General features: G+C 40.3%; 1 protein-coding gene across 1 annotated transcript in view; it reads left to right on the forward strand.

Annotated features, from left to right (window-relative positions):
• The window catches only part of MYO3B (myosin IIIB), a 422,856-nt gene that overhangs the window by 157,936 nt on the left and 238,244 nt on the right, over positions 1–26,676 (forward strand). Inside the window, 1 exon segment of the mRNA XM_040227940.1 lies at positions 6,489–6,644. Within this exon segment, the coding sequence (XP_040083874.1) occupies positions 6,489–6,644 (156 nt within the window).

Below are 26,676 nucleotides of genomic sequence, written 5' to 3' on the forward strand. Positions count from 1 at the left end.
TCCCATCTTTGCGATGCGGAAAGCACAACTGAAACAGAAGGAGTGGCGATAACAATGGTAGTAAGACTGCACCTCCGCCGCCGTCCTCTCCTCTGGCTGCCCCTCAGCCTCAGTGTCCCCTGAGCCCCATCTTGTCTTGTTTCCCACTTCTGGCCTGGTTCCTTTTGGTTCCTCTCCTCACTTGGCCTCTTGCATTTCACTCATTCTTTTGTGGTGTAGTAAACTCTTCTTCCCTCAGTCCTTCCTGGCTGCGGCCCTCAACTTGTCTGCCAGACAAGCTATGCTTGAGGATCTAGAATTTCTGTTACCAATCACCTTCCCTAAGAATACAATGAGTCAGTCTGGACTTTTCTAACTATTTACTATTGATTACAGGGTCAGAGACATAGAGGTAACATGAAGAGGTAGTTGTGTTCACAGGTGTCACTCAGGCCACAATCCTGGGTCATTCCACGTTACACATGGTGGCTCTCTGCCCTAGGGCCACTCTCCCATCCTGGACCCTCCTTTTGCTTTAGGACTCTCTCCAGCTGCCATGATGCACATGTCATGTTCTTCCATTTCTCTTTCCTTCCTGTGTTCCCTTGAACTCACTCTGGACCTTTAGTGCTGATGACTTTGTCTAAAGGTGGCGCTGACTTACTCATCTTTCTAACTCTGTTCCTGCCTTCTCACCCTAGTGACCTCAGGCAAGATGCCAGCTGCCCTGTGGTCCTGCCACTCTGCAACTTCTCTCCTGCTTTGCCACATAGGATCTGCTCCCATTACCCATCTCATAATAAGGACTGAGCTTCCTGTTTTAAAACCCTCCATCCTACCTTCTGAGGGCTTTTTTTTTTTTTGGCAAATACTGACTGTTTTTCTCTGATTGATAAGCCTGGATCAGCCTTGCTGAGAAAGAGACTTCTGGTCCTCTCTTCTCTGTTTCAGGTTAGGACCCTACATCCCTATCCTACGTGTGAACTTAGTATATGATTTCAGTTCACCACCATGTGCAATATTTGCAGACTGAACATGAAAACTGAAATGGAGCTAAGTCTTCCACCAAATGAGAATTGGTTTTGCTACATATGCAATGTCAAGTTTCTCAGCCTGCCTTCTTTTGAGGCATTAGTCATATTGGGAAAATGCCTGTGATTGTCATAGTCTTGTCTTCCAAAATGGAAATTTCCTTCCAGGACAGCACCGTGGGCTCTGATATTTAACCTATAATTAGTATACCCTCTGGAGGATTTCTTCTTTTCATGCAGAGGCCTCTTTTTCACTCAGGCTTCTGTCTGCTGATGATACAAACTGCAGATGCAGTGCATCACGGGGCAAGGAAATGCTTGCTCAGATCAAGAACGTTCAGCTACTCCTTAACAACAGAAACACTTAACAACCTAAGTAGCAAACCCACAAGAAAACAGCAGAAAGTATGAAAGACAGCATATTAAAAAAGAAATGAGAAGAGACATAAAACTCAAGTTTTCATCTAGTTTTGTCCGAACGTGTTTTTCTCTCTGCTTTTTCTCTCCTGCTTTTCTCTCCAAGTTCACCAGTATTTTTAGTTTTGACTTTTCAGCTGCTTTTATCAAGTATAGTTTAGTCATCAGTAAACATCCATTTGTGACTCTTAATAAATAGCTCCCCCTTGAAGGCATCTGCTTTTTGGTTATGAAATGCCAGTTTACAGCGGCCAGGCAGGTGCATCTCAACAGTGTGATCGTTTAGGAGCAAAAGGAACACAGGCACTGCCAGCTCCAGAGCCCGACACAGAAGCCTGACCTTGTTTCCTGTTAAGAAATGGCTCTTTATTTCCCTCCTGATTCTGGCAGAAACCAGGCTGGGAGATTGCAGCAAATGGCTGCAACAACCTGTGTTTAATGTGGTGACACTAATGAATTCTGAGAATTAATCTTCAGCCAAGAATGCATGATGGAAGGTACTAGAATTTCAAATTAGGTAATGGATTAATTTCAGGGCTGAAGTTTGCTTCCTTTTTCTTCTGGTGGACTTTTCTATCATATTCTAAACTACCTTCCATGGCCTTGTAAATCCAGGTAATACATCTCGTGGTGGTTTTAATTTTTTACTCCTTTGTTTTGTATCTTAGCACAGAGATAACCACACATAAATCCAGATTTTTAAAAAAGAGTTTTAAAACATCTGGAACTGAAAGAAAAAATTACTTATGATTTTGCAGGGGGGAAAGCAGTATTTCCTAAATCTAGTCCTTGTTCAATTTCTTTTTTCCAGAGTCAGAGATTCTGGGAAGAAGTTATCTTGGAGAATGTATTTCCCCAGTTTGAGACCCTGTCTTCTGCAGAAACGCAGCATACAGGTATCTCAAACATGCTGGTGAAAATTAGGGGCTCTGAGTGTCTCCCCTCAATCAGCTGAGACGAAGACTCAGCTGTTATTTGCAAAAGTCTGGTACTGACTTCTCACAACAGAGCTTCCAAGGATGTCATTTGCAGGGCCCTGGTTCCACTGATACAAAAAAAAAGGATCTGTGGCCGAGTAAGTTTGGAAACATGGACCTAAACAAAATTGAATTTTCTTTACCTCCATACTTCTAAGAACATTTAATATGCTCATATGTACTACGAAACTCCAGATTTACTTGATTTAGGGAATCAGCAGTGTTTCCTAACCTTTTGACCAGAAGACTAGTTTCATTTTTCAGTGAAATGTCTCACTAATCTAGTGTTTCACTCAACTTACCTCACATTGGCCAGCCCCTATATTCCCACACAGAAGTCAATGTTTTATGCATGTTCTTATAAAAACTGTTGAATCCCAGGCTGGGAGAAAATAGTCTGCATCTGGAATTTGCAATTCCTGGTTTAATAAGAAATCCTGAAATGAATAAGCATATTATAACTTCCTTAGTTTTCCATGTTTGTTCTTGACATCATTAGAGGATTTAATAATGCTGTAAAAAAGGACATGGAAGCTGTCAGGAGTTCTTATGGGTCTTGACTGTCAACTCTATATTAATCCACCAAATCCCTGCCTGAAAGGGAGAATAAGACAGAATGACAAGCTGACAAGCATAGTGTTATGGGTTTGGGGCACAAAATTGCAACATCTTAAACAATAAAGAATATTCTCAAGTTAAAGTTGGAAAAAGGACTAAAGCAAAGAATTGTTCTTAGACATTCAAAGAAGGCAGCTTGGGAGGTGAATGTCAACGTTCTGGTGGCCTCCTGAGTTCCTAGCTACACAGCTTGCCTAATCTGGCTTCTTGCATTGCTAATCCAGTTTCCCAACCTGGAAATGTCTTCTATATGTTCTCCCTGAATTGAGTTCAGTTTAGTTCCAAAATTTCTCCCCAAATTCAGCTCAATTCTCATTTTCTCCACTAGGCTTACCTGACTGCCACCCCCCACCCCACCTGCCACAACTTAGTATTGTTCTGCACATTGTGCCTGTGCCATTTTAACAACACACTGCAAAGTAGGAGGGGTTCTCTTGTGGGAGCCAGGGAATTGGTCTCATCACTATCAGGACTTGACCTCAACTTCCTTAGCTTGTAAAAGAGGGGTCAGAATAGAAAATCTTGTTCCTTTAGCTCCAAAACCCTGTGCTTTTTTGTGACCTTTTCATTCTAAATAATCAAACACTGGTTTCTCCTGTTTCCTGTGTTCCTCTTGTCCTCCCATCTTTAAAATCACATTGTAGATCTTTGAGGAAAAGGGTCATGATTTTTTATGAATTAATCTATTTTGACTAATTCTGGCTGTGTAATAAACGTTTGCTGAGCAAATGAAATGATATGATTTCAGTGACCTGATATCTAGTAATGCTTGACTTCCAGTCATATCTGTTCCTAAGACAGAACTTTCCTTTATTTATCAGTAAAATAATAAGTCCATTTCATCCTGGCTATTTGCTCCCCATGAGAAAAGAGTATGCAAAAGTGTTTTAGAATAAGGCTCTACCCTCAAGGTCTTCCTGTCCTTCTAAAAATCCTCCAATGCAGTTGGATATGTTGCACCTCTGTTAGCATTCTTCCCATATACACTCAGTTTCAGTTTTGCTGATCCAGTGGTATGACATTCAGCCCACTTGGGCCTTCCTGAGAGAACTAACAAGTAAATCCTCTTGGTCTTTCCTGCAAAGTGTAGAATGCCTACCATCTTTATATTTTTTGAATCTCCCAAGAGACCACAGATCCACTCGTTAATTTCTCCCTTGTCTGATTATCTCACTAAATTATTTATCCTCATTCCTCTTACTCCCCCTGTGATCTAGAGAGAAATCCTCTCCAAGATGCCAAAGGATCTTGTAACCTTGTTTGCAACTTTGCTCTTCCAGTGGATGCTAAAATTATGAAAGATATTATAGCATCTTTAATTGCATCTCCAGAGTCCAGCAGATACTATTTTCATAAGGGTGGAGTATGGATTTCCTGATCTGTCTCAAGCACTGTCCAGGGAGTACCTGGAACACTGTTCCAAGGCATGTATCCTGAAGGAGAAGGTAGAAGCAGCTCCTGCTCATTTTTCCATTCACCTGCTGTGAATTTTCTATTAATTGTATGCCTCTCACTTTTTGCCTCCTTGAGTTTTCTATTTAAGTACTGGCTAGTCAACAAGCAGTTGAGAGTTGCACAGAAAGCAAAAGGAATTAATATGGTGGGAAAATCTATTAAGGAATTGCATCCCCCATGTTTGGGCATATACTTGAGTACAGGAGCTATGGCTATTTGGTGATGGGAGACAGATGCAATGCGCCCTCACTATATCCCTGGGCGGGCTTAGCTAGGGGTCCCAGCAGTGTCTGGTTTCCCATCCAGGTTCGGTAGGGGTGGTGGTGTGAAGCCACCATGTCCATTTTCAGTAGGAACTCTCAGAGAACACAGACTGCTCCTATTTTGGGAGTTTTCATACACCATCCCTCAAGCCAAGATGATAAAGCCATACACCTGTATTACTGACCATATAAACTATCCAGAAATTCCTTTTTCCCAGGTGCTTAGGGAATTATTAGCATTTATTTTCCTTTGGAAGTCACATAATTATATATAAATGAATATACGTGGAATCCCAGCAAGACTGTTGATTTAAAAATATGAACAGAGTATTTTTCAGGCTTGGGCACTGATTTTTATAAGAAAAATAATAGATACAAAAGGCTCCTGAACCTATAAAAGTCAAATGATTGATTTCTTCCCATAGCAAGATTGAGGTGGTATTTATAGTTGTGCAGGCAGCAGAATGGAGATAGTCTGGGTTCTTTTGCCTTTCCTAGTTGAAAGCTCCAGTTCCAATAGATAGAAAATCCCCTGAATCAATTCTAAAACCAAATAACTGGGAAATTTACCAAGTATCTTTCAGAACTAGAAGTCAAGGGATACAAAAGTGGTTTGAAGTGCAAAGATTAAGGCCTTTTAATAAAACCAACAGTTGAGGAGTGTGTCTTCTTAAATGTTTTGAAAAGATGCTCAAGGTGAGGCTGAACATTTTACCATTTGTCAGTGCATTTCATTATTTTAAGTATGTTGTGTTTCACATGTTGCTAGCATGTCACTATTGGGGAAACTGAAAACGTTTATTTTATGGAGTGGGCAGAAAGACATCTACTGTTTACCCTAAGCCTCCAGTGTGAGCTAAGGACTGATAACTTAAAAGTGTGGATATTGAAATTTCTTTCTCCTGTCAAGGGCAGCTATTCAGAATGGAAATGCGATGGTAATTGGAGGGGTATTCATCAGATTCAATTTCAGTAGAAATTTCCTGTGTCAAAATCATCTTTAATAACATACAGCACACAGCAAAATGTACTGAATCATTGTTTTCTTTGAAAAGGGCATTGAATCTGAAGCAGAAAGTGGTTACAACCGTGCAGTTTTAACCAATTAACCGCAGAAGAGTTTAAATGCAGCCCAGTTTTTACCATTTTGAATGGACTTTTTGTTCCCTGTTTGAATAATTCCATTCCAATTCATCTGAATTATATTATAGTCACTTCCTGTTCTGAGGTTTTTCTGCTTCTTCAGAAGGTATTAGAAATCAAGGGATTGAATCTTCTCTGTGAAGATTTCTTTATGATTCATTTCTGTCCTTGCAAACTCCGAAATGCATTTCCCCCACCACCAAATACTGGACATTTCATATACTAGGATTTTATTTAAATGATAATATATAATTTTATATGATTCTAAAATAAAGTATATAGACTAATCAACTTGACTCCATTGTAAACATTTTTTTGTAATGAAAATGTAGTCTGACCAGTCTATCTTTTCAGTGTTTTGAATACTTCAAATTAAACTGTGTTTTCAATACATATTTAAAGCATACTAAAATATATTTCTGGTATTTTGATTAATTTGACTAGTAGAGAATGTTTTTTTCTATGTTCTGCTACCTATGAATAAACAGCTATGTAAGGTTAGTGATCAGGTTTTATAAATGAGCTTTTTCTCCTCTCTCCCATATTTACAGAGAAGCCAGGTGTCTAAGATAATACTTGGACTGTTCGTTGATTTTTGTGAACAGGTGTCTCATTAAGGATTTTGAAAAGCGACCTTCGGTCACACATCTCCTCGACCACCCATTTATTAAAGGAGTCCACGGGAAGCTTTTGTTTCTGCAGAAGCAGCTGGCCAAGGTCCTCCAAGACCAGAAGCATCTAAATCCTGTTGTTAAAACCAGGTATGGTTCTTGGCATTTTTCTGCTTCCTCTCTCTGGTTATTTATAAAAATATGGCATGTCATGTGTTTTGATTTACCCAGCATTATTACTGGTAATTATCACATCCCTGCATTTCTGAGCTTCATTTACATGATATTAAGTACTCCATGCTCAGTGGATGACAACGGCAAAGCTTCGGAAACTAGCTGCCCATTTGTGCTGTTACGGCTAATTTGTCTCAGAGTGGCTGAAATCTCACTCTGCCCTAGTGTTCTAGTTTAAAACCAACACACATATATATTTAATATACATGTAGATTTTTTAAAATTCCACCAATAATGAAAACTGGGTGAAACCAGCCATGGCTGAGATTGTGCGAGAAATCTTTACTTGGCTCTTGCAGGCTGGAAAGAAGTGTAGGCTATAAAGTGGTGTTGGAAAGATCAGGAATTCAACACTGAAGATTTTTTCTCTAAAGTGCTTTGAGCCCATTTTCTTTAGTTAAAAATTCCTTAGGAGCAATTTAGTATTTTTATATGAGTTTTTCCCCCAGATATTGTCTATGCTATATAAAGTAACTATGATTGCTCCCTCCTCTACTTTTATAGGGTAGATTAAAAAAAAAAAGTTTATTTTCAAGGGCAGTTCCTTAAGACAGTATTCTGTGGTGGTCTCTAAGAAATAGATATTTGGTTTCTGTCCAGAGGGTGGCAGAATTTCTCTTTAAAAAAATTAAATGCGAATAAAGCTACTTCCCCAGCTCAGCAATTACTTGGTTTTATAAAACTGGCCAGGATGCAGATAAGCTCTCCTCCATTATTATTAAAAGAACATTCAAAGGACTGGAGGTGAAGAAACTAAAATATCACAAGTCACAAGTTCTAGAAATATTCATGTATTCTGCAGAAAACTGTTTACAAATCAAAAAGCATCAGAACTCTGGAAGCTAGAGGCATAGTTTCAAGGTGACTATATCTTGCTGATTTTTTCCCCACCACCACCAGGTTCCCTTTTTGATAGCTCAAAACAAATTTTTTTCCTACTCTTTTCCCTTTTCCACTGCAATTGCTGTTTCTATGGCTTGCCTACAGGGTAGAGAAATTCTTGCCACTTGGTACCTTTTGAAGCAGTAGAATTTGTGTTTAGGCCTCAGGGAACTGAAATCTTTTTTTTTTCTTCTGCTTTTGTTCCTATGCCAGCCACCACTCCTCTACCACTCACTTTTACACACACACATGCACGCACACAAAACTGCCATGAGAAATGAAGATGAAAATAACATACAAGCCAAGGGAGAAACAAACCCCGCATTTAAATACTTTACATTGAGTCAGTTATCTTCTTGTTTCTTCTGATTTGCTGCACAGCAGTTTCTGAAACTTAGTTGTAAAGTGATTCAGCTTTGTACTTTTGTCTGATTTTGCATGTCCAGATGTGTGTCCTCTTTTTAAAGACTTTTTTCCATTTGCCATAGAAAGCCAGGACTCCAGGCTCTCTCACCTCCCCCTCTAATTGCTCTTTATGTTTGTTAATTCCTTTGATGTCAAAGGCCTCATAGGGTCAAAGACCTTTCTCTCAGGGTCTTTGTAATCTAAAGTTTCACTCAGAAGTGTATGTTTCTTTGAAAAAGTCACTAAAAAAAATACAACCTCACAAATAGGTGTCAAAGCAGGTACTTCTTTAGGAGAAAGTAAAACTAATTCTAAAGGAAACATAATGCATGTAATTGACTCATCTTATGACCTATCCTATATTATTACTTCCTCTTAGCAAGTGACAGGGAGCTGGCTACATAGGTGTTTGTTAAGTCCATCCAGAAAAATTCTTAGATAATGTTTGATGCTGGTAATTCAATATATTTAAAGTTGTGAGTTTCCAAGTTAAGGTGGAAAAAGCAAAGAATAAGTGGGATAAGTGCATAGATGAGAGAGGCAAATACCCAATTTACTTTTTTTTTTTCCTGCAGTTTTGGTCACACAGCAGGTGGTACAATGCAGTGGTTTAAAAAAAAAAAAAAAAACCTGACTCTGCCAGGTTTGAATCCCAGCTCAACCACTTACAGACAAGTTATTAAATCTTTCTGTTCCAAAATTTCTTTATCTGTGAAATGGAGATTATTTTGAGAGTTCAATACATTAAAAAATAGTTAACATTGATAACAGTTAAATAACTCTGATAACGTTGATACTCAGTTGATAACTCAGTCATTGTTAGCAGCAGTTGTAGTTGAATACATTGAGATTTGTTTAATTCAGAGTCCTCCATTTCTTTTGGCCTTAATCTGTGGAAATTCATCTCTATTTACTTACCAAACAACATCATGAGAATAAACAGTACAGAGATATTAAATGTCACAAATATAAATTTCTGTCTCTTATTTAAAATCTAATTTATTCATTCCAGAGACATTTATATGTGTATATGTGTCAAGCCCTCTGCCGAACAGAGGAACTGCAAGGGAAATCAGATACAGTTCCTGATAAAGAGCTAATAGTCCAGTGTGGGAAATAGACAAGAATCAGATGAGAACAGCTCTGCATGAAAAGTACCTGGATAGAAGGTTTCCTGGGGTACTTCCCAGACTACTTGGGAAAGGAACAACCTGGAAACTGTTGGTAAGGTGATCCTTGAACCATCCTGAAGAACAAACAAACAGAAGACAGTTATTCCACATGGAGAAGAAGGATGAGCAGAGGGCAAAGACACAGAGGCTGAAGAGAGCTTAGGGGATTTGGTGAACAATTGGTTGGTGTTGCTGGAACTTGGAGGAAGGAGATGCATGGCAGGCAGGGGCAGGGCAAGATGGGCTAAGGAGCCTGGATGTGTTCTTAGGTACTTGGGAGCAGCAGAAGGATTTCAAGCAGGGTTGTACTCGAGGAAGACCATTCTGACTGCAGTGATGGAATGGAGTTGGACAGAGTTGGAACTAGGAGGGCGAATGAGAGCAGACTATGGTAATTGTAAATAACAGAAGATATTAGTTTGCTACAAACATAATTGAAATTTTGGACCATGAATTTTAAATCATTATAACGAGGCTCAAACACATCTTTATTAATCAAAACAGGAACCATTACAGTCAACACATTTTTGCCAATGAGAAATAAGTTTGTATATTCCTGGAGCATAAAAATCTGCTTTGGGATTTGATGAACTCTTGGAAAGCTACTTTCTGCCTCCTGATGGTTGTGGAAGCATTTTCCCTGCAAAAAGTTGTCAAGATGCTTAAAGAAGTGGGTAGTGGGTTGGTGAGAGGTCAGGTGAAATGGTGGATGATGCAAAACTTCGTAGCACAATTCATTCAACTTTTGAAGCGTTGGTCGTGCGATATGTGGTCAGGTGTTGTGCAGAACTGGCCCCTTTCTGGTGACCCATGCCAGCTGCAGGCAGTGCAGTTTTCAGTTCATCTCCTTGATTTGCTGAGTAAACTTCTCAGATGTAATGGTTTTGTCGGGATTCAGGAAGCTGCAGGGGATCAGACCAGCAGCAGACCACCAAACAGTGACGATGACCTGTTTGGGGGTACAAGTTTAGCTTTGGGAAGTACTTTGGAGCTTCTTCTCAGTCCTGTCACTAAGCTGATCATCATGAAATCCTCTTTCTGTCACATACCACAATCCAGTAGAGAAACGGTTTGTTGTTGTTGTGTAGCATAAGTGAAGATGACACTTCAAAATGATGATTTTTTTTTTTTGATTCCTGGTCAGCTCATGAGGCACCCACTTGTCAAGCTCTCTCATCTTTCCAATTTGCTTCAAATGCACAATGACCATACAATGGTCAATGTTAAAGTTCTTCAGCAACTTCTCACATAGTTGTAAGAGGATTAGCTTTGATGATTGCTCTCAGTTGGTCATTGTGAACTTCCCATGGCTGACCACTGTGCTCGTCATCTTCGAGGCTCTTGTCTCCTTTGCAAAACTTCTTAACCCACCACTGCAGTATATGTTCATCAGCAGTTCTTGGGCTAAATGCAAGTTGTCTTTGCTGCTTTACAACCCATTTTGAACTTGAATAAGAAAATCACTTGAATTTTCTTTTTGTCTAACATCATTTCCCCAGTCTAAAATAAATATAGATAGCAAGTAATGTCATTAGCAAAATAATAATAATAAAGTAAGAAATGTGCGTTTAAATGATGTATAACCTAACCACATTTCTTTAAGAATGTATTCGAATATAAAATGGCAAACTTCAACAATGCAAAACTGCAATTAATTTTGCACCAACCTTATATTATGATAATAGTATCATCAGGACTTAGTGGTGAATTGGAGAGAGATTAGGGAAAGAGAGAAGTGTTACAGGGTCTACCTGAATTGGGCCCCTTACCCTGGTTCAGACTGCAATCAGATAGAAACTGCAAGACACAGAGACAAAGACCAGTAAAAAGGCTTTGCTTCCTCTTCATATTCTATCAGATGCCCTATACCGCCCATGCTGTGTACTTACAGATTTACACAAAGGTTCTAGCTTTCTGCCCAAAGAAGTGTTCTTCAATAGTCCAGACAGTACTGGGCCCCTCAGCAGCACAGACTTGTTTAGTTTTGAGAGTTAATGTAGAGAAATGAGAACTATAGCCTATAGGATGGACATGTTTTACTGTTCCTGCAAAGACAGGGAATGTTCTATCCACTTTAGTACTTTCCCAAGAAGAGAGAAAAGTTGGTATTTTCAGGGGGCTGTGGAGCAGAAGGCAGCAGAAGGCAGGATGGGGAAGAACTTGGATAGGTGAGGGAAGGATCTTCTCAAGAAGGAGGCATTGAAAACATAGAGAAGGTAACAGAGGAAGCACAAGGGAGGAGGATCAAGCATCTAAGAGAAAGACTGACCTTAGAAAACACATCTAGGTTGGGAAAGACACAGAAAGGTTGTGATACCCAGAAAATGTGAAGGGCAGGGGGAAGAGGAGATGCTATGAGGAAATTGATGTTGTAAGGCCTTTAGCTTTCCAAAAAAGCAAGCAAAGTGGTCTCAAAGTTGGAAATGGGCTGTGGACTCCAGGGAAGTGTTAAATCTTTGAAATAGCCAATATGATGAATATGATAAAGAGTTTATTAAAGATGGATGTAACTATTGCTCAATAGCACAGAAAACCCAGGTGGAACTTCATCAATAGCAATGTATTTTAGTGGAATTAATCAGTGTTTAAGATAATGCATGCAGAGCATTCAGGAGACCATTTGGCATTAGAACCTCTATAAAATTGTACCATTAACACTGTCACCTTTTCCATCTATCATCTCTCGCAATTCTTAGCCATAGGAGCAGGAGGAGACAAAGCAGATACTGTGGTCTTCTTCAGGCTGGAGACTGGCTTGGATGGACATTATGGGTGGTCATGGGGGCAAAAGAATCTGAGTAGGAGTGTATCCCTGAGCTGTGTTGGGAGTGTGGAAGAAAAGTGAAGCCAGAGTGGTTTATTGACTTTGAACATGCGTCGGGGTCAGGGGACTGGCAGTTACAGTGAAGACAAAGAGCAGATGCAGTGAAAGGATGGGGAGAGAAGAGACTGTAGAACTGAGTTCTCAGGAACCTTTGAGAGATTACTGGGAACTAGTCACAGCACAATTGTAGACAGCTTCAGTAGGGGAGAAATAAAATTTTTAAAGAATCAACAAAGAAGACTCTTGAAATCACAATGTGAAAAGAATTAACAAAGTGATTGGTTCAGTTTGGCCACTCAGTCGTGCCTGACTCTTTGCGACCCCATGAACTGCAGCATGCCAGGCCTCCCTGTCCATCACCAACTCCTGGAGTTCACTCAAACTCGTGTCCATTGAGTCGGTGATGCCATCCAACCATCTCATCCTCTGTCATCCCCTTCTTTGCCTTCAGTCTTTCCCAACATCAGGGTCTTTTCAAATGAGTCAGTTCTATGCTTCAGGCAGCCAAAATATTGGAGTTTCAGCTTCAGCACTGGTCCTTCCAATTAATATTCAGGACTGATTTCCTTAGGACGGACTGGTTGGATTTCTTTGCTGTCCAAGGGACTCTCAAGAGTCTTCTCCAACAGTTCAAAAGCATCAGTTCCTCAGCACTCAGCTTTCTTTATAGTCCAACTCTCATATCCTTACATGACTACTGGAAAAACCATAGCTTTGACTAGACAGACCTTTGTTGGCAAAGTAATGTCTCTGCTTTTTAATAAGCGGTCTAGGCTGGTCATAACTTTTCTTCCAAGGAGCAAGCATCTTTTAATTTCATGGCTGCAATCACCATCTGCAGTGATTTTGGAGCCCCCCAAAATAAAGCCCCAGCTCTTGTCTCAATGATAAGAAAGTGTTAACTTCCAAATTGTTTAAATTCAAATCAAGACAAGAGCAATGTATTTAATACCTAGAAGGGGGGCAGGTCTGCAAAAGACTAGTCAAGTGCAGTAGTGAGAGGCGGAGAAAAAGTAGAATGAGGAGTGACTGGTAGGTATGGGAAAACCAGGCCTGGTATCAGGAGAAGGAGTAGAGAGAAAGGAAAATGGGGGTCAAGTGCTGGAGAAGATGACTTAAGAGTGTGATGTGAACTTTTTAAAAGAGACAGACTGGTCAGGGAGAACAATGGATGGAAAAAGGCAGAGGGGAGCAAGGAGGAAGCTCCTTTCCCCTATTCCCTCACTGTAAGTGGATGGAAGGTGGGGGAAGGGCGAACAGGAATGTTATAGGGAAATGGTCCTCATCAGCTGTGATGAGGAAGTAGATGAATATTCAGGAGTGAGGTTAGGAATCATTGGGGGGCTTATTCACAATAGAGCAGAAGCTGTACTGTGTATTGTCAACTGAAAAAAAATGTACAACCTAAAAACTGAGAGTTATGTTTTACTTGGTGGACAAAACTGGGGACTTAAGCCTGGGACACAACATCTCAGATAACTCTGGGAAACTGCTCCAAAGAGGCAAGGTGGGGATCCAGGATATGTAGAAGTTTTTTTCTTTCTTTCTTTCTTTTTTTTTTTTTTTTTTTTTTGCAGTGAAGACCAAATGGTCAGAACATCCAAAGATTATAATTAATTAAAGAAAACCAGATATCTCAAGTTAAGGAATTTAGTGCCTCTCTATGTATGGGAAGATACAAGATTGTGGGCTCCCTGGAATCATTCCTTTGATATGCACCTTAGCTATCTGGGGCCAGCATCCTGTGCTTTCCCATCCTGTGTCTCCTCGGGGTGCACCATTCAGGGTGGCTGGAGCAGTTGACTGCTAAATGGTGGGCATCAGGCATCCAGTTTCCATCCTGAATTCCCTCAGAGCTCACCATCGGTGAGATGGCTTGATGGCTGCAACATCCTTTGTTCACTGATAAGGCAGGAGGTATTTTTCATTCACAGAATTAAAAAGGGGCTTAAATGGTGAAGTCCCAGGTGCTCTCTCCTGGTCTAAGCATTCTCTTCTGAATGGTACACTTTTGGGGGACAGCTAGACTGATCCATTCCCTTTTCACATTATGTTGTACTATCTGAGATTGGATACCAATTCTTGATGCTGATTAAATGAGTGAAACTGTTGGAATTTAAGTTTTTCCAGTAATTTATAATTTTGCTGTAGCATATGTTGAATTCAGGAACAGTAGAGAGGTTATGTATCCAAAGCTGACTCTCTCTTGAAGGAGGTTAAATAACCCTGATATTCCATGAACAACAGTTTAGAGCTACATTTTTACTTAACCTGTCAGGGATGCTGTGAAACAATTTAGCCATTTCCTTTATGTCAGCTCCCATTTCTTTGACTTTCAAAGGGACTTTTTCCCCAAATCACTTTTGGAAATCCCTGAATTCATCAATATCATCTGGTGTGTCCTGTCACTATCAAAGTTAGAGAAGACATGAATTTTTTAAAAAACACTTCATAAGGGTTAGTGGGAGAAGAGTAAAAACCACTGTCTACAGTGGGAGTGGAGGCAGGAAAAGCAATGGTTGGCTGTGCTGTGACCTGACCCTCTCCTACCTCCCAACTTCCCATTGTGGATTCAACTTCTGGCCTCAGGAAAATTGCAAAATCCAGCATGTTGTTCCTTCCCCAGTGGGTGGTTTGGGATTAGCTGAAACCACAAATGTTAAACCCTCAAATGCCAAGGGTCTACTACCAAGTATTACTTGGTAGAGCAATTAAGTTGCTGGTTGTTTTCTGCTCTGTTTAATGGATTTTGATTATACCCTTGCAATTTGCCTAAGGCTTTAAAACAATTATTAAAACAATGACCTCAGCTTTTCTGATTTCTTTTCAAACAGCAGCAATGACCTTTAAAAACAGATATTTACTTCACTGCTTAACTGCTGAGCTTTTCCCAGTAAGTCTTACTCACTCACTTCCTCTTTTACCTGTAAACAGGTAACGCCCCAATACACACACAGACACACACACACACACATACATATACACTATTGGTTTCTTGGACTCCTGTGTAAATCACGAATTTTGAATGATTACTTCATCAAATGCTGAAGATGATTAACATATAGAAGGTTAAGGATTTTCCTAAAAGAAAAGAAGCAAATCTATACCATAAAGAAGGCTGAGCGCCAAAGAACTGATACTTTTGAACTGTGACTCTTGAGACTCCCTTGGACTGCAAGGAGATCAAACAAGTCAATCCTAAAGGAAATCAGTCCTGAATATTCATTGGAAGGACTGATGCTGAAGCTCCAATGCTTTTCCACTTGACGTGAAGAGCCAACTTATTAGAAAAGACCCTGATGGTGGAAAAGATTGAAGGCAGGAGGAGAAGGACACAACAGAAGATGAGATGGTTGGATGGCATCACCAACTCAATGGACATGAGTTTTAGCAAGCTTTGGGAGATGGTGAAGGACAGGGAAGCCTGCCATGATGCAGTCCATGGGGTCGCAAAGAGTTGGACACGACTGAACAGCATATCGGTCTCTATCTGTCTGTCTATAACTAAGTGAATTGATATTTAATTTTCTGTTGCTGTCACTGATTCTTACTGCCTGGAGAAGGTAGCTATGTCAAATTCATTTAATATAATTAATAAGATGCTGATTTATTGGAATTATGGTCAAAACTATGTTAAAATGAAAAAAATGGGGTGATACTTTATAGATTTCCACCCAACTAATTCTTGTATTTTTTAATCTGTGTATTATAATGTTTATTTGATACATATAAGCTTAAATTTCAGATCGAGATAGAACTAATGTACTTAAAGTTATCTAGGTGGTAACTTCTTTCATATTTGGCTCTCAGTAGGATGGTATTGGGGTTCCCAGATGACTCAGTGATAAAGGATCCGCCTGCCAGGCAGGAGACTCGGATTCCATCCCTGGGCCACGAGCAAATGACAACTCACTCCAGTACTCTTGCTTGGGAAATTAGGTGGACAGAGGACCATGGTGGGCTGTAGTCCAGTTCAGCTCAGGTCACTTGCTCAGTCATGTCTGACTCTTTGCTATCCCGTGGACTGCAGCACACCAGGCCCTCCCTGTCCATCACCAACTCCTGGAGTTTATTCAAACTCATGTCCATTGAATCAGTAATGCCATTCAGCCATCCCATCCTCTGTCATTCCCTTCTCATCCTGCCTTTAATCATTCCTAGCATCAGGGTCTTTGAAATGAGTCATTTCTTCCCATCAGGTGGCCAAAGGATTGGAGTTTCAGCTTCAGCATCAGTTCCTCCAATGAATATTCAGGACTGATTTCCTTTAGGATGGACTGGTTGGATCTCCTTGCTATCCAAGGGACTCTCAAGAGTCTTCTCCAACACCACAGTTCAAAAGCATCAATTCTTTGGTGCTCAGCTTTTTTTATGGTCCAACTCTCACATCCATACATGACTACTGGAAAAACCATAGCTTTGACTAGATGGACCTTTGTTGGCAAAGTAACGTCTGCTTTTTAGTATGCTGTCTAGGTTGGTCATAGCTTTTCTTCCAAGGAGCAAGCATCTTTTAATTTCAAGACTGCAGTCACCATCTGCAGTGATTTTGGAGCCCCTCAAAATAAAGTCTCTCACTGTTTCCACTGTTTCCTCATCTATTTGCCATGAAGTGATGGGACTGGATGCCGTGATCTTAGTTTTCTGAAAGTTCAGTTTTGTTTTTTTTTAATTGTATTGGTTTTGCCATACATCAACATGAATCCGCCACGGGTGTACACGTGTTCCCCATCCTGAACACCCGCCCCCCCACCTCCCTCCCTGTACCATCCCTCTGGTTCATCCCAGTGCACCAGCCCCAAGCATCCTGTATCCTGCATCAACCCTGGACTGGCAATTCATTTCTAATATGATATTATACATGTTTCAGTGCCATTCTCCCAAATCATCCCACCCTCTCTCTCTCCCACAGAGTCCAAAAGACTGTTCTGTACATCTGTGTCTCTTTTGTTCTCTTGCATACAGGGTTATTGTTACCTGAGTGTTCAGTTTTAAGCGAACTTTTTCACTCTCTTCTTTCACTTTCATCAAGAGACTCTAGTTCTTCTTTACATTTTGCCATAAGGGTGGTATCCTCTGCATATCTGAGGTTATTGATATTTCTCCTGGCAATCTTGATTCCAGATTGTGCTTCATCCAGCCCAGCATTTCTGATGATGTACTCTGCATGTAAATTAAATAAGCAGGGTGACAATATACAGCCTTGACGTACTCCTTTTTCTGTTTGGAACCAGTCTGTTGTTCCATGTCCAGTTCTAACTGTTGCTTCCTGACCTGCATACAGGTTTCTCAAGAGGCAGGTCAGGTGGTCTGGTATTCCCATCTCTTTCAGAATTTTCCAGAGTTTGTTGTGGTCTTCACAATCAAAGGCTTTGACATAGTCAATAAAGCAGAAATAGATGTTTTTCTGGAACTCTCTTGCTTTTTCGATGATGCAATTGATGTTGGCAATTTGATCTCTGGTTCCTCTGCCTTTTCTAAATCCAGCTTGAACATCTGGAAGTTCGCAGTTCACATACTGTTGAAGCCTGGCTTAGAGAATTTTGAGCATTACTTTACTAGTGTGTGAGATGAATGCAATTGTGTGGTAGTTTGGGCATTCTTTGGCATTGCCTTTCTTTAGGATTGGAATGAAAACTGACCTTTTCCAGTCCTGTGGCCACTGCTGAGTTTTCAAAATTTGCTGGCATATTTGAGTATGGCACTTTCACAACATCATCTTTCAGGATTTGAAATAGCTCATCTGGAATTCCATCAACTCCACTAGCTTTGTTTGTAGTGATGCTTCCTAAGACCCACTTGACTTTGCATTCTAGGATGTCTGACTCTAGGTTGGTGATCACACCATTGTGATTATCTGGGTCATGAAGATCTTTTTTGTATAGTTCTGTGTATTCTTGCCACCTCTTCTTATTATCTTTTGCTTCTGTTAGGTCCATACCATTTCTGTCCTTTATTGTGCCCATCTTTGCATGAAATATTCCCTTGGTATCTCTAATTTTCTTGAAGAGATCTCTAGACTTTCCCATTCTATTGTTTTCCTCTGTTTCTTTGCATTGATTGCCAAAGAAGGCTTTCTTATCTTTCCTTGCTATTCTTTGGAACTCTACATTCAAGTGGCTATATCTTTCCTTTTCTCCTTTGCCTTTCACTTCTCTTCTATTCACAGCTATTTGTAAGGCCTCCTCAGACAACCATTTTGCCTGTTTGCATTTCTTTTTCTTAGGGATGGTCTTGATCCCTGCCTCCTGTACAATGTCATGAATCTCTGTTCATATTTCTTCGGGCACTCTGTCTATCAGATCTAATCCCTTGAATCTATTTGTCACTTCTTCTGTATAATCATTAGGGATTTGATTTAGGTCATGCCTGAATGGTATAGTGATTTTCCCCACTTTCTTCAACTGAAGTCTGAATTTGGCAAAAGGAACTCATGGTCTGTGCGACAGTCAGCTCCTGGTTTTGTTTTTGCCGCCTGTATAGAACTTCTCCATCTTTGGCTGTAAAGAATATAATCAATCTGGTTTTGGTATTGACCATTTGGTGATGTCCATGTATGGGAGTCTTCTCTTGTGTTGTTGGAAGAGGGTGTTTGCTATGATCAATGCTTTCTCTTAGCAAAACTCTATTAGCCTTTGCCCTGCTTCATTCTGTACTCCAAAGCCAAATTTGCCCATTACTCCAGCTGTCTCTTGACTTCCTACTTTTGCATTCCAGTCCCCTATAATGATAAAGACATCTCTTTTGGGTGTTAGTTCTAGATCGTCAGTCTTCATAGAACTGTTCAACTTCAGCTTCTTCATCATTACTGGTCAGGGCATAGACTTGGATTACTGTGATATTGAATGATTTGCTTTGGAAACAAACAGAGATCATTTTGTCATTTTTGAGATTGCATCCAAGTACTGCATCCAACTCTTTTTTTTTTTCCTTTGCTATGATAGCTACTCCATTTCCTCTAAGGGATTCTTGCCCACAGTAGTAGATATAATGGTCATCTGAGTTAAATTCACCCATTCCAGTCCATTTTAGTTCACCGATTCCTAAAATGTCAATGCTCACTCTTGCCATCTCCTGTTTCCTGTTGGGTCACAAAAGAGTCAGACACAACTTAGCAACTAACCAACAGGATGAAGTAACACCTAGATGTGCTTAGTCACTCAGTTATTTTCGACTCTTTGTGACCCCATGGACTCTAGCCCGCCAGGTTCCTCTCTCCGTGGGGATTCTCCAGGCAAGAATACTGGACTGGGTTACCATGCCCTCTAGGTGTACCAAAAAATAATGGTACACCTAGATGGTCTGCCATTATTTTTCTCATGCTAGGCCCATGATTAAATAATTATAGTCAAAAGTTTCTTTCATCCATCCTGTTATCAGGAGATATTCTGAAATGGAAATAATGACTTGGAAGAAATATTCAACTTCACTGTCTTTGTTGGAGTAATAGTACTCTATCCCCACTTTGAGTAACATTTTCCTTACTATATGAGAGCCACTGAATGTGATGATAAAGGAAAGGTTTCTCTAAATGTATCCAAATTGTCAGCATGTCCCTAAGCTTTGCATATAGCCACAGAATCTTTGTCTTAGACTCTTGAGGATCACCACCTTTGAGTCCAAGCCTCTCCCTTACTCATTTTCTTCTCCATCCCCAACAGATTTTACTTGCTTATCTGGAGTCTGATAAGTGCGTTAGTCATTTTTCGCTTCTACTGGTTCCTCTCTTGGATGGAGGGTAGGGGCTCTGATCCTGAGTGTGGAGGGGTGGAGATAGAAGTGGCCTTCCCAGTGGTCCTCCTCTAGCAGGACAGCTGTCTAAAAGACAATCAGGCATTTTTCACTGCAGAGTTTAACCTCTAATTAGCACATTCCCTTGTCATTATTAGGCTAAAAGATTTTGTTTACTTCCTACTCTTCAGTTGTAATTTAAAGGCCTTCCTTCTATCACTTTGTTTTTTTACATAGTTGGGGTGGAGGGAGGAATGTATCCTGCCACACCTATGTGAAGCTCTTACAGCCCTGTTAGACCTACCTACATTGAAGTTACTGCTTCCACAGAGTTGATGGACGGGAACAGGCTAAGGGTTTAAATAGTCACTTTTGGACATAATATATGTTATGTTATCAATATTATTCATAGGGCCAACAGCTCAAATAAGTCCACAAGTCAGTGATGAGATATTAAAGAGAACGCACAGAAATGGTTTTAACCTAATACAGATATAGAGATTAAATTATAGCGATGGCAACAGCACTCCAGGGTTTATTCTCTCAGTGTCTGAGTCAGCTTCATACCGTCTACAGCTCCTGTCCTCCTCATGAGCTGGACCTAAGGCATTCCAAAAAATCCCTCCATCCTATGTCCCATCTGTGCCCACTCTTGTTTTAGAGGAGCTCCTAGCCTCCACCTCTAGCTCTGTCTCACCCACTCTTCAGATCCAGTGATTATTTCATTAGACTTGATGTTTCAGACTTGCGCTCATTCCCATATTACTTGAGTTGGGGACTCAGATACCAGTTTCTTCTTTTCCTGAACCCTGAATCCTTAGGTCAACCCTACTCACCACTACCTCCCCCACTACCACACGAAACACAAACTCTGAGAACCAGCCTAAACCAGAGCTTTGAGTCTCATCTTCTGTAAGCTTTAACCCCCAAACTCCATTTATCTGGAAATCCAGGCGTGGCAGACAATGTGCTTAGGGCTTCAGTAAAAACTAACAGAAAATCTGGCAAAAAACTGAATTTTGAAAATGTCTTCTAAATCATCAAAATTGTAATTCCTTACCATAACTGTTAGTTTAATAGAATACTTTTTGCTTACTTTAGTGAAGTTGCTCAGTCGTGTTCGACTCTTTGAAATCCCATGGACTGTGGTTTACCAGGCTCCTCCATCCATGGAATTTTCCAGGCAAAAGTACTGGAGTGGGTTGCCATTTCCTTCTCCAGGGGGATCTTCGGGACCCAGAGATTGAACCCAGGTCTCCCACATTGCGGGCAGATGCTTTACCGTCTGAGCCACCAGGGAAGCCCTTTGTTTACTTTATCCACCATTTATCTATCTCTCCATCCCTCTAAGCTTTGGAATGCTAGATCCAGAGTTGGATACAATTGGAAATCTGTAATTTTCACATTAAATAAGGAAGTGTTCAACAACTGATAGTAGATGCTATTCTCAAGTAAGGCACTAGGTGGAGCATGTGAATTTAAAGGAAATTTTAAGTTCACAGTTCAGTTCAGTTCAGTTGCTCAGTTGTGTCCAACTCTTTGTGACCCCATGGACTGCAGCACTCCAGGCTTCCCTGTCCATTGCCAACTCCTAGAGTTTACTCAAACTTATGTCCATTGAGTTGGTGATGCCATCCAGCCATCTCATCCTCTTTAGTCTCCTCCTCCCACCTTCAGTTTTTCCCAGCATCAAGGTCTTTTCAAATGAGTCAGTTCTATGCTTCAGGTGGCCAAAGGATTGGAGTTTCAGCTTCAGCATCAGTCCTTCCCATGAATATTCAGGACTGATTTCCTTTAGGATGGACTGGTTGGATCTCCCTGCAAGGGACTCTAAAGAGTCTTTTCCAACACCACAGTTCAAAAGCATCAGTTCTTTGGTGCTCAGCTTTCTTTATAGTCCAACTCTCACATCCATACATGACTACTGGAAAAACCATAGCTTTGACTAGACAGACCTTTGTTGGCAAAGTAATGTCTCTGCTTTTTAGTATGCTGTCTAGGTTGGTCATAGCTTTTCTTCCAGGGAGCAAGCATCTTTTAATTTCATGGCTGCAGTCACCATCTGCAGTCATTTTGGAGCCCCCAAAAATAAAGTTTGACACTGTTTCTACTGTTTTCTCATCTGTTTACCATGAAGTGATGGGACCGGATGCCATGATCTTTGTTTTTTGAATGTTGAGTTTTAAGCCAACTTTTTCACTCTCATCTTTCACTTTCATCAAGAGGCTCTTTAGTTTTCTTTGTTTTCTGCCATATGGGTGGTGTCATCTGTTAACCAGTGACAACAAATTATTTAACTCAAGAAAACTGTAAAAAAATTAAACCAAGTTTATTTTGAATAATTTCAACTAAAAATGCATAATATAAAACCGTGTAACACTTTGAATAAATAAGTAATCTAGAATAATGTCAATTTTAAAATATAAAAATTGGAGTAAATAATTTTTTTCTCTTTATTCTCTCCAAACCTTTCCTGTATCCAAAGCAGGAAAATAAGCAGGTAGCGGTTTCAGAGGAACACTAGCTGAGGAAGATAGAGATAGGGCTGGCATATGTTTTTTCCCCTGGTTGAGAAAATGAACTGGCCTTTGTCAGAGTGGAAATACCTTGCATCTATATCAACTTCTAGATTGCTAGTTTCAATTTTGGGAGCAAATCATTCTATGAAAGTTAATTGCTTATACACATGAGAAAAGGTCATACATTGCTAATGACAGCAGGTTAAATCTTTTAAAAGTTTTTTGTTGTTTATAAAATATTACTGGAGATTTTATGAGAATCAAGCTCATATTTGCAGATAGCATCTGCGTAATTCCTGGAGGTTAAATCTGTGAGACAGATAGATTGGCATATAGATTAACTCTACAAGTTCAGAAGATAATAGTTTCAGTCCTTCAATATTGTGTTGTACATGTTCATAGTCAAAGTCAGGACTTTGTAGTAGAGTTTATTTATTTGTGATACGGCAAGTGAGGTTTGTCAGTGCTTCCATTATTAGTTGGTTATAAAAATGCCACACAGTGTGAAGACTGACATCCCTGTATGCAGATCAGGCTGACTACAAGTTCAGGTCAGGAGTTACTGGAAGAAAAAAAATTCCTAGGAAACTTGCCATTTTATTCAATGATATTTTGAATTCTGATTCCCTCAGTCAGCCTGTTACCATGTACCTCTCAGAATACTACACATTGTGTCCAACATATTTACTTGCATTCAGTACGGGGAGAGAATGGAGAGTCCTTATTCTGGGATCAGGACTGACTTTCTTTGTTATTAAATTCCTGACTTTCTTTGTTAAAAGATGCTTGAAATAAACTCTAATATAACCTATTTCATATGATTGCAAGCTATAAATTTAGGAAGGAGATAAACTAGCTGAATTTAATATGATGAGAATTTAATCAGTTTACTAAAAATATGTTACAGTATTTGGTTTTATGATGAACTTTAAGGGAGAAAACTGATTGGGTTTAATGTGAAGAGGATTTGGCCAGAAATATGGACCTTCTTGCTTTTTTAGCAAAGTGGCTAGATAGAAGCAGCTCTGAGTTACTATAAAAAGCTGTTTTCCAAACTGATTTTTCTTTCATATCACTAATATGATAGAATAGAGATGAATAAACTGTTCTGTTTAATAACAATTTTTAAATGCTTAGGTATAAATTTGATTTTATTAAGTAAAATTGAGTTTCATCCACTTTGGAGCTTTATATGAATTAGCAGCAAAATTGGGTCTAATACTAGAGATGACTAATACCATGCTTAAAATATTCCTTCTTCAAATCTATCAATAATAGGGATCAAGAAGTAACTTTTAATTTAATAGGCAGGAAGTTTTTAAATGCCTGGGGAACAACAGCCCCTAGAGAAAATCTCACAAATATATGCAAGGGGATGCAGATAAAGATAACTGAGCTGGAATCAGCCTAAATGGTGATCAATATAAGACTGGGTAGAGAAATTGGTCCATATTTATATGATGTAATATTCAGTTCAGTCACTCACTTGTGTCCAACTCTTTTCGACCCCATGAATTGCAGCATGCCAGGCCTCGGAGATGGCAATGGCACCCCACTCCAGTACTCTTGCCTTGCAAATCCCATGGATGGAGGAGCCTGGTGGGCTGCCATCCATGGGGTCGTGAAGAGTCGGACACGACTGAGCTACTTCACTTTCACGTTTCACTTTCATGCATTGGGGAAGGAAATGGCAACCCGCTCCAGTGTTCTTGCCTGGAGAATCCCAGGGACAGGGGAGCCTGGTGGGCTGCTGTCTATGGGGTCACACAGAGTCGGACACAACTGAAGTGACTTAGCAGCAGCAGCAGCAGCAGGCCTCCCAGTCCATCACCAACTCCCGGAGTTCACCCAAACTCATGTCCATCGAGTCGGTGATGCCATCCAGCCATCTCATCCTCTGTCCTCCCCTTCTCCTCCTGCCCCTAATCCCTCCCAGCATCAGAGTCTTTTCCAGTGAGTCAACTCTTCGTTTGAGGTGGCCAAAGTATTGGAGTTTCAGCTTTAGCATCATTCCTTCCAGAGAACACCCATGACTGATCTCGTTTAGGATGGATTGGTTGGATCTCCTTGCAGTCCAAGGGACTCTCAAGAGTCTTCTCCAACACCACAGTTCAAAAGCATAAATTCTTCGGTGCTCAGTTTTGTTCACAGTCCAACTCTCATATCCATACATGACCACTGGAGAAACCATAGCCTTGACTAGAAGGACCTTATCAATAACCTCAGATGTGCAGATGGCAGCACCGTTATGGCAGAAAGTGAAGAGGAGCTAAAAAGCCTCTTGATGAAAGTGAAAGAGGAGAGTCAAAAAGTTGGCTTAAAGCTCAACATTCAGAAAACTAAGATCATGGCATCTGGTCCCATCACTTCATGGGAAATAGATGGGGAAACAGTGGAAACAGTGTCAGACTTTATTTTTTTGGGCTTCAAAATCACCGCAGATGGTGACTGCAGCCATGAAATTAAAAGACGCTTACTCCTTGGAAGAAAAGTTATGACCAACCTAGATAGCATATTCAAAAGCAGGGACATTACTTTGCTGACTAAGGTCTGTCTAGTCAAGGCTATGGTTTTTCCTGTGGTCATGTACGGATGTGAGAGTTGGACTGTGAAGAAAGCTGAGTGCCGAAGAATTGATGCTTTTGAACTGTGGTGTTGGAGAAGACTCTTGAGAGTCCCTTGGACTGCAAGGAGATCCAACCAGTCCATTCTGAAGGAGATCAACCCTGGGATTTCTTTGGAGGGAATGATGCTGAAGCTGAAACTCCAGTACTTTGGCCGCCTCATGCGAAGAGTTGACTCATTGGAAAAGACTCTGATGCTGGGAGGGATTGCGGGCAGTAGGAGAAGGGGACGACCAAGGATGGGATGGCTGGATGGCATCACGGACTCGATGGACATGAGTCTGGGTGAACTCCGGGAGCTGGTGATGGACAGGGAGGCCTGGGGTGCTGCAATTCATCGGGTCGCAAAGAGTCGGACACGACTGAGCGACTGAACTGAACTGAACTGAACTGAAAGATAAAGGATAAATACACCATCACTACATCTCAGTAGTATTTAATGTATATGAAGAAATGGTAAATATAAGGCCCTGAATAAGATATTGTATATGGAAGACAGCAACATGAGAATTCAGTTTGCAAATCTCAAATGGAAAGAGAATCACAATAGTTTAAAAAAAAAAAAGTACTTTCTGTAAGAAAGGTAGTATTAATATTTTACTTTCAGTACCAAAAATCACTGGGTTCATAGTTACCCAATGATTAAAGTGATATTTGGTCACTCACTCTCTTTCTCTCTCTGTCTCCCCATTGTTTCTTGTGTCTCTCTGTCTCTATGTATGTGTGTCTGTCTATCCCTATTACCTTTTATACCCACTATCATCACAGTTCTCTCGCGCTCTCTTTTTCTCTAGATGTATATAGAGGGAGGTGAGGGGGATCATGATATTGAATGGAAAAAAAGGAAATTTGAAGAATGAAACCAACAGTATGATATCATTTTTATAATTAAACATATAAAATCTCTGTGTTGTTCATAAGTAAATATCAGTATATGACCAGTATTTTTAAATAGACACGAAGAATACCCACCAAATGCTGGTCATTCAGGAAAGGGGATGCACTAAATATGCCAGCAAATTTGGAAAACTCAGGAGTGGCCACAGGACTGGAAAAGGTCAGTTTTCATTCCAATCCTAAAGAAAGGCAATGCCAAAGAATGCCCATACTACCACACAATTGCATTCATCTCACACACTAGTAAAGTAATGCTCATAATTCTCCAAGCCAGGCTTCAACAGTACATGAACTGTGAACTTCCAGATGTTCAAGCTGGATTTAGAAAAGGCAGAGGAACCAGAGATCAAATTGCCAACATCCTCTGGATCATGGAAAAAGCAAGAGAGTTCCAGAAAAACATCTATTTCTGCTTTATTGACTATGCCAAAGCCTTTGACTGTGTGGATCACAACAAACTGTGGAAAATTCTTAGAGATGGGAATACCAGACCACCTGATCTACCTCCTGAGAAATCTGTATGGAGGTCAAGAAGCAACAGTTAGAACTGGACATGGAATAACAGACTGGTTCCAAATCAGGAAAGGAGTATGTCAGGGCTGTATATTGTCACCCTGCTTATTTAACTTCTATGCAGAGTACATCATGAGAAATGCTGGGCTAGATGAAGTGCAAGCCGGAATCAAGATTGCCAGGAGAAATTTCAATAACCTCAGATATGCAGATGACACGACCCTTCTGGCAGAAAGCGAAGAAGAACTAGAGAGTCTCCTGATGAAGGTGAAAGACGAGAATGAAAAAGTTGGCTTAAAACTGAACATTCAGAAAACTAAGATAGTGGCATCTGGTCCCATCACTTCATGGCAAATAGATGAGGAAACAGTGGAAACAGTG

The sequence above is a fragment of the Oryx dammah genome, unplaced genomic scaffold, assembly GCF_014754425.2.
Source record: "Oryx dammah isolate SB20612 unplaced genomic scaffold, SCBI_Odam_1.1 HiC_scaffold_27, whole genome shotgun sequence".
NCBI classification, from domain to species: Eukaryota; Metazoa; Chordata; class Mammalia; order Artiodactyla; family Bovidae; genus Oryx; species Oryx dammah.